General features: G+C 45.6%; 1 protein-coding gene across 1 annotated transcript in view; it reads left to right on the top strand.

The window, feature by feature from the left end:
- Positions 1 to 9,238, top strand: part of Slc35f3 (solute carrier family 35 member F3) — a 239,442-nt gene continuing 230,204 nt past the window's right edge. Inside the window, exons 1-2 of the mRNA XM_051201539.1 lie at positions 1 to 166; positions 498 to 727. Of these exons, the coding sequence (XP_051057496.1) occupies positions 114 to 166; positions 498 to 727 (283 nt within the window). The 5' untranslated portion in view covers positions 1 to 113. The remainder of the gene's footprint in view (positions 167 to 497; positions 728 to 9,238) is intronic.

Below are 9,238 nucleotides of genomic sequence, written 5' to 3'. Positions count from 1 at the left end.
AGCCGCGCGGGTGACTCACGGGCTTCCGGACCCTGGCAACCGCTGCGAGGAGCTCGGGCCGCTGCTCCTCCCGCTCCACTCTGGGCGCCAGGGGCCACTCGCTGCTGCCGCCCATGGGTATTCGAGAGTTTCCAGGCAGCGCTCCCAGGGCCAAGAGCATCGCTGTGTGAGTAGCGCAGCAGGAGTGGGAGGGCTGTGGGCAGGTGGCCCCCGGCATCTGCGACCCTGCTCAGCCCGCACAGCCACGCTCGGGGAAGGAGGGAGGGAGGGACGGACTGTGCGATGGAGCCAGGGAAGTTTCAGCATCATCTCCAGGCCACTCGCCCCTACTCACGTTGCCCGAGGTGCCCAGGGGAGGGCCCGGTACCCAACGAGGAGTTTCCGGGGAGCAGGGCAAGGTCAAGCAGCAGGAGGGGAGCAGCCATGGGTCCTCACCGGTCCTCACTGCCATCTCCCCCTCTCTGCCCTTGACTCATCCCGCCTTCCCGCGGCCTCAGTGGCATGAGGAGGTCACCGGACGTCAGCCCGCGGAGACTGTCCGACATCAGTCCTCAGCTCAGGCAGCTTAAGTACTTGGTGGTGGACGAGGCGATCAAGGAGGATCTGAAATGGTCGCGATCCGTGGAGGACCTCACTAGCGGGCCAGTGGGACTCACGTCCATCGAGGAACGGATTCTGCGCATCACAGGCTACTATGGCTACCAGCCCTGGGCGACGAGCTACAAAAGTAAGACCCCCACTTAATTTCCCTGCACACTGGTGGTTTCCCTGCCAGAGACTCAGCAGCAAGGGAAGTGCAGAGGGAAGGATCATTGCACCCTCCCTCCTGCTCGCGGATTGGCAACTTCAATAAAGAGGCCTGGAGGCAGTTTTTCTGCCCTGAAGGCAGTGGAGGGGGGGCTTTCTATTACATTCACTCTACTTTCTGCTTCCCAAACACAATACCTTTACCACCACCACCCCCAAGACACTTGTCCACTTCTAAGTGATTCTGAGGGAGCGCCTGTTGTCGCTGTCCATGAGAAATGCTTCAGAGAATCCAAGTCCTTGTCTGAGTAGGGCTCTGATTGGATCCTGGTGCCCTTAGTTTAGGAGAACTCAAGCTTTGGCAGCCTGGATTTTAACTGTGTCTCTTAGATAAAAATGATGGAGATTCGTTGGACCTAGCTCTGTTTCTTTGCTTAAGGATTGTATGGTTTGTAAATGTGAGGATTTTATTTGGATCTTTCTAGATATTTAAAGATGAGTGATTGCTTCTTTGGGCCAGGTGGGGTAACTCAGATTTACCCTGGGCATCAGCTGCTGACCTTGGCTGCTATGTTGAGCCATTACCTGTGGGGGCAGGACTCAGTGGTGGCCATTTATTTTGTTTTCTTTGAGAGAGAGAGAGAGAGAGAGAGAGAGAGAGAGAGAGAGAGAGAGAGAGAGAGAGAGATCTTTGAAACAAACACAAGATACTGTTTGAGATATTATCAGGATCTGTGTCATACCTTTGTAGTTAGACACTGCAAAAAGATTACAACTTGCCCCCTCAGTGGGTTTAAGAAGTGAGCATGAGTCATTCATTTGTAAGAAAGTCTAGACTAACAGCTTGACAATTCTGAATGATTTTTTAACCTTTTATTGATGGGAATTACAACAGAATGTATTTTTTTAGGGGGGAAACACTAAACATTTGTTCTATAATTTAGTAATATTCACCAGTAAGAGTGTGTCTCTACTTATATTATTCTTAACACTTTCTAGTACAAGCACTTGGCTGTGGACTTGTTCATTTTGTTACTTGCAATAAAAAGTGCAGGGTTTGAGTGCTTGGTTTCAATGGCCTGATTTGACCTTAAAAATCCATGAAGATTGTGCATAACTCACTATAAGTCTTTCTGGTGCTCCCATGCCTTCTCTGCCTCTGGTTCTGCTGCTAGGATTGTTGCCTGAATTGGCTTTCCATTGCAGAAGAGACTTCTCTGTTACTGAAGGTCACTCAGCACAAAGTAACAAGAAGTCGAGCCTTTCAGACTTTCCTGGGGCTGTGGAGAGGATCCTGTCTCCCTGCTTTCAGACTTTCCTGAGGCTGTGGAGGGGATCCTGCCTTCCTGCTTTCAGACTTTCCTGGGGCTGTGGAGAGGATCCTGTCTTCCCACTTTGGGAACTTCTGTTAGAAAATAGATGTTCTATGTTTCGTGTCTACATTCTCTTTCTTATAACTAAAGGCAATGCTATGAATTACAGGCTTTGAGAAGTCATCTCTCAGCCCCTGAAGTCATAATAAGGTTTATTTTTATGGCTGCATGTGTCCCTGGCTCTACGCACTCTGTGAAAACCATGGTGGAGGTTTGTGACTTTGGGGGCTGGTGAGCAGCTTTTTGGCATGATAATTGTGCTGAACATACTTTATAGTAAGACACAGGAAAGGCCACATAGAGAGGGAGTCACTTGTGCCACTAAAAATATTCTTAAAAACCATTTTCCAGGGATTCTCTGAAGAAATAAGCAGAATAGGTAAAGCTGCAGAGGTTCTTGCCATGTGGACAAAATTCTCACTCATTCCCTCTCTCCCTGTGAGGATTCTTTGTTTTTCCAAGGTATTTCCTCACTACTAAAATGCTTTAGGTGACAAGTGACATTTTGATGAATTAATTGGCTTTAAGTTTAAATTTAGAGGCACTAATGTTTTATTCATGCAGCAGAAGAGGTTTTAGGGCAGAGCTCTGCTGTTTGCCAATTCTACCCAACTCTGAAAATAATAACACAGAGGCATATCCATCCGTGGGCCCCAGTTCACTGCTTAGTTTGTTGTCTAATAAATGAACTCAACAAACTAGAAGAGACAGTGATTTACAAAGTGAAGTGTGTGTGTGTGTGTGTGTGTGTTGTGTATGCACACACATGCATGCACAGGTACACATAGGGCAAAAGACAACCTTGGGTGGGTGTCATTTTTTAAGTGCTGTCTGCTTGTGGTTTTTTTTTTTTTTTTCCTTTGTTTTGTTTTGTTTTGAGACAGTCTCTCACAAACATGGAATTTGCTGAGTAGTCTAGGCTGATTGGCCAGAAAGCCCCTGAAACTGCCTGTTGCCACCTCTCCAATGCTTGGACAGGTAACACCACACCCTGCATTTTCATGTGAGTTCTGGGGATTGAACTCAGGCGCCAGTGCTTCCTAGACAATCATTTTGCCAACTGAGCTACTTAAACAGAACTCTTGATGCTAAGCTTTGGTTTAGTCCCAAGCCTTTGAACCTTGGCCCTGTTGATGTTTTCTAGATTATTCTTTGTTGTATGGGGGTTGCCAGTGTTGAACAGTATCCCTGGCTTACTGCTCATTGGATGACAGAAGACCGTCATTCCTCTCTAAGTTGGCAACCAGAATGTTTCTAGGCACTGACAGATGCCCTCTGCAGGGTGGATCTTTGATTCAGAGCTACTTGGTTACTCTGAGCCCTAAGTATGCACAACAAGAAGCATGCCCTCTGGGATCTCTTCACCTTTCCTGTCCTCCTGGGCCATTCCGTGGGGTTTGTGATGAACCAAATCAGAATTAACAGCCTCTAAATACTCCGTGGAGCTCCACTTTCAGGATTCCTCCACTTGCTCTAGGTTGACGATAGCTTCTAGACAGTTCTTCAGCTTCTCCTAACAGCATTCTTTGCCTCCTTAGCCCAGAACAGAGGAAAATGAGTGACCAGGATGTTTTCAGCTGTTTCCCTTTGCTTCCTTCCCTATAAAGACATGGTTTGGGAGGGAGGTTAGATGGGAAGAAAAGTGTCTGCAGTTGTGAGTGCTCTGTCTATATGTGGACAGGTAGCCTGTAGCACCCGGGATGCTTGGGAATTGGATGCTTATCTGCACAGGGAAATAGCACATCTTGAGATCACAGATGGAACCTCCTGGTGTTTTTTCACTTAGCAGGCTCTTTGGGGACACTCATCCCATGACAAGACAGAGTCAGAAAATGGGAGATGAAGCTCTTAGCATGGGTGCATCTTTATCCAGAAGCAAGGATGACACAGCTTGCCTTAAACCAAAAGCTACAGTAAGGTCAGTGCAGGAGAAACTAAGAAATTGTGCCTACATTGAGCAGGGACATTTCACTTTGTCAAAGTGTCCCCTAATGGCTTCCGAATGGTGCTATCTCAAACACTTTCCTAATAGAAGCACTTTTTAGGAATAGCTATGTGGAAAATAGGGTCATGCCTCACTGTGCAGAAGTTTCTTCTGGGTCGCCTCACAAAGTGCCTGGTCTAAAATACTCCAAAGAGGGTTGATTATTTTAACGTGCACTCATTAATTCCATGCAGTGCTAGCATGTTGAAATAAACATGCATTGATTTTAGAATGCTGGTGAGTTTGTGTAAATTCATTCATAGGGTGGAAGGCAAGCTAGTCCCTACAAACTACCCATCTCTAGCTCACTCCCACCAGCCATGGACATTGTGAACTTAGGCCAGGAGGATGGACAATTTCTGTCTGAAGTTTATAATATGTAGAGCAATATATGGCACCTGGTGAAAAGGACACTGATGTTTCTGTGTCTTCCTGGCTTGAGCATTGTGGTGACTTTGTATGTGGTAGAGGGCTTGTGGGGAAGACAGTCTTCTTGATTGCTGTGCTGATATTGAGTGACACCATTCCTGGAAAGACAGTGATAAATGTGTAATCACCCCAGATAGGGAATCAATGATCAGCCAAAGGAACCATACTATTGAAGTCCAATTTGGTAACCCATGAGTGTATTGATATTATTCCAAGGAGTGTGGTGAGAGGTTATGTACAGGAGCAGGGATAACTCAAAGGCAGGCTAATCACTGAAAGGTACCTGAACATGGGTGACAATGTGAGGAAGTTGCATTCCTGAAGCCTTCTACAGAACTTGCAGGCAAGGCAGCAGGGTAGAAAGTCTCTACCATGCTCTAGGCTAGGCTAAGTCTCCTCAGTCCCTCCTATTTCTATAAGCTCAAGGAAGGAGGGATTTTTGTGAATCTGCTCAATTTGAGGGACTTCCTGAGACTTATGAGTTATCTACTTCCTGGATCATAAGAAACTCCCTTCTTGATTGCCTCAGTCTTATTGAGATTCCTTTCAGAACTTTGCTAGTCTTCAGGAGCTTCCCTCCAGGATTGAATACTTCAACTCAAAAAATGGCTACTTAATACCATTTCAGACTGATCTGTGTGCACAGGCTGCTAGCAAAGCTTCATGAATAATGGAATATACAATACAGTTGAGGTCACCAGAGCACAGCTTCTGTATGACCTGGCCCTTCAGAATAATACCAATCAAATCAGCAACTCAGAAATGACCCGCTGGAGAGAATGATGATTTGCTTATAACATGCTATTCTTGAATGAAACTGATGATGTGGAATACAAGAGATAAAAGACCTACAAGAAATAGTGGGTGAGTGGCAAGTCTGGGGATTATTGGAAGACAGCATTGGAAGACTGATATGTCAGTGTCTTAGCCAAAGTTCTATTGCTGTAAGAGACACCATGACCATGGCAACTCTTATGAAGGAAAACATTTAACTGGGGCTTGCTTACAGCTTCAGAGGTTTAGTCCATTATCATCATGGCAGGGGGCATGGTGGCATTTAGGCAGGCATGGTGCTGGAGAGAGTTAATTAAGAGTTCTACATCTAGAGCAGCAGACAGAGAGAGGCACTGGGTCTGGCTTGAGCATTTGAAACCCCAACACCCTCCCCCCAGTGACACACTTCCTCCAACAAGACCACACCTCCTAATCCCTGTCAAGTAGCTTCACTCACTAATGCCCAAGCTTCAAATATATGAGCCTATGGGGCCATTCCTATTCAAACCACTATAGCCAGAGAGTAAATTTGGTTCTCAAGTATAAATAGATATTAACTGTTTACTGTGTTCTGAGTTTTGAAAATTAAAACGTAGAGCCTGAACCTGGGAAGATGGCTTAGCTGGCCTAACACTTGCCAAGCAAGCATGAGGACTTGAATTGTATCCCCAGCAACCATGGAAAAACAATTATAATAACACATGCCTGTAACCACAGCACTTGAAAGACAGAGACAGGAGGACCCCTGGGGCTCACTAGCCTGTTATTCTGGCAGAATTGGTGATCTCAAGATTCAATTAGAGACTTTGTCTTAAAAAAAAATAAGGTAGAAGGTGTGTGTTAGTCAAGGTTCTCTAGAGGGAAAGAACTTACAGGCTGAATGTATATATAGAGAAAGGGGGGTTATTAGAATGGCTTACAGGCTGTGGTTCACCTAGTCCAACATTGGCTGTCTATCAATGGAACTTTCCAAGAATCCAATAGTTGTTCAGTCCATGAGGTTGTATGTTTCAGCTTGTTTTCAGTATGTGCTGAAGACCAAAGAAGTCTGTGCTAATGCCAGTGAAAGAATGGACTTGCCAGTGGGAGTAAACTGGCAAAGAGAGCAAGCTTCCTTCTTCCATGTTCTTTATATAGGCTACCAGCAGAAGGTGTGGCCCATATTAAAAGTGTATTAGTCCCATCTCAAAAGATGTGGATTAAAATTGGGTCCTCTCCTCTTCAAATATTTAAGAAAAGAATGCCTTTTAACTGTACCTTGTCATTTGGGTTTTAGTTAGTTCCAGATATAGTTGACAACCAAGAATAACCATCACAGGGAGACTGAGGAAGACAGTCGAGTGAAGCCCTCACATCCACACATGCATGCAGGCATGCACGCACACACACACACACACACACACACACACACACACACACACACACATAAATGAAGAACCCTCCAGGAAGTCTCATGCTCCCCACATCCCTCAGATGATGGCCAGCCAGGCATCCTCCCATCTCCAGGGAAATATCCTTTTCCAGGGTCTCCCACTGCACAGAAGGGTCTCCCTGTTTGGAAGTCCCTCCCAGGTGTAATTATAAAGCACTTGGTTGATGGTTTCTTTGTGATGCTGGAAACATTCTAGTGAGTTGTATTAGAAAATGAATCTATCTGTGTACAAGCCATTGAACTTAGCTGAGCCCCTCCCTTAGTGTATCATGATGCTCACTTGGATAGCTCTGCAGTAAAGGGGACACTCACAGGTCCTTTAGTGTGGTTAAAGATGAGCAAGGTAGTTGAGAGCCCAGCCATGTTCTTTCATAGATATACACAAGTTACTCTCCACTCTAAACCTCTGGTGTTTCATCTATAAAGTGGGGGAGGGAAACAAGTTATGTCCTTTGTGAGCATCACCAGGCCAAGCTGTTTTTGAAAGACTTTTCCAGCTCATAGAAAGTCATTAACTGCCTCTCACCATGTCTTCATGTCAAGGCTGGAATGATCTTTCTCCTAGGCAGGTGGATTAGCCCAAAGTCAACTTCTGGCCCTACCATTTCAACCAGCATCTCTCTCCTTGGATTTGAATTTGAAATCAGAAACTGTATTGCTAGCCTTGGTGGCTTGGTGGCACTCTTATAGTCCCAGATACTTGGAAATTCAGCATAGGATTGTCCCTAGAACCCAATAGACTGAGACTAGCCTGGGAAGCATACAGAAGCACCATTAAGAAAACAAGCCAAACCCAGAGGCTGTGGTCAAGTCTGGGGTGGTTGATGGAGTGAAGATGTGCAGCGGTACTTCTCAGTCTGCATAGGGAGGAAGCAGGGGAGGCTGAGCTAGACATTTCACAGGTGTGTGAGCCACAAGACAGCCATGCTGCTTTCCAGGTCTGTCTAGTTTTTCTCTATCCTAGATGAAGGTCATGTTGAAGTTCCTCCAAGCCTCCAAGATACCATTGCTCTCATGCCAGAGCCTCTTTGTCCCATGTTCAGTGAGCAGAAGCCAGATTTTATTTTGTATGGCTGCAGGCTTCTCTCTGGAGGAGATTGCTGAGCCACTTTTACCTCAGGTCCACATAGGAGAAGATACACTCTACCAGTTACATTGGTTTCTTTGCTGTGGCATGGACTACCTAAGGGAGGAGGGGTTTATTTCAGCGCTGGGTTCAGAAAGCTCACTGCACTATGGCAGAGCAAAGTAGCTCACATCAAAAGGGGTGGGGGAGTGGCACTGGGCTGGTTTCCCACCACCCCTTGTATTCCACACAGACCCCATGGAATGGTATTCCCCCACAGTCAGTACTCTCCCTTTAATCTTCTCTGGAAATTTACTTACTGGCACACCTAGATGTGTGCCTCAATCTCTTAGGTGACATAACTTAGCCCCAGAGCCCCAGGCCCCCAGTGGTGCTCGGATATACCAAGTCGATTAAGTATTTGCTTGTTCCATGTCAAGGGATGAATAGGTGTGTGTGTGTGTGTGTGTGTGTGTGTGTGTGTGTGTGTGTGTGTGTAGATGTGGGAACTTGCATGTGGAGACCAGAGGTTAACCTCAAGTGTCATTCCTTGGGTACTGCCCCATTCTTTCTGGGACAGTGTCTCTTACTGGCTTAGAGCTCATCAAGTAGGAGAGACTGGCTAATCCATGAGGCCCAGAGATCCACCTGTCTTCCATCTCTTTAGTGATGGATGCTTTACTACGCTATACTTTTACATAAGTACAGGGAATCGAACTCAGATCTTCATGCTTGCTTGACAAGCCCTTTACTGACTGAGTTATCTTCCCAGACTTATATATATTTTTCCCGTGATGTTTTGGACCACTGCATTAGTCAGTGTGCATCCATCAGTAGAACAAGGGAGTGGCCGCAGAACCACAAAGGACCTTGACAATTAGAAGGTCAGTAAGTTCTTTGGCTGGATGATGGTAGCAAATCTCTAAACAACTGCCTAGGGCATGACCATAAATGTTTCTTATTTGTAGCATGGGGTAGCTTTGATGTATGGTGTTTGTAGGAGATGCTGTACTTCACTAAGATGGTTTGTAGCCCAGAAGGCTACAGGCTGTTTGGGTCTCCTGGATGCTGAACTATTTATTTAGTATAACTTCTCAGACACTTTGGTTTGACAAATGTTTTCCTGTGACATTCAAATCTTCTTCTAGTCAGTGTGCTGTGTGTCATCTCTGAAACTGGACTAGATCTGAATCTGTTGGGAAATTATTTTTATCCTCTATCTACTGGCAATAATAGAGTCTATAAAAATCTGGTGTGTCCTAAAAGTTTTATTCAAGGCAAGGAGAAAAGTGCTTCCTGGTGTATGTCAGCTCAGGTTTCATGTTTCTCGTTTTAGAAACTGAGGTAGCCCATATTCAATAAATACATAGCATACTGTCTTCTTTCAAAGAGTACCTATAGTTACAATTGCAGGTATGAAGGAGTTGAGTTTG

This window comes from Phodopus roborovskii, unplaced genomic scaffold (genome assembly GCF_943737965.1).
Source record: "Phodopus roborovskii unplaced genomic scaffold, PHOROB, whole genome shotgun sequence".
NCBI classification, from domain to species: Eukaryota; Metazoa; Chordata; class Mammalia; order Rodentia; family Cricetidae; genus Phodopus; species Phodopus roborovskii.
The sequence above is the reverse complement of the archived record's forward strand: the minus strand, read 5'-3'. Positions and strand labels throughout refer to the sequence as shown.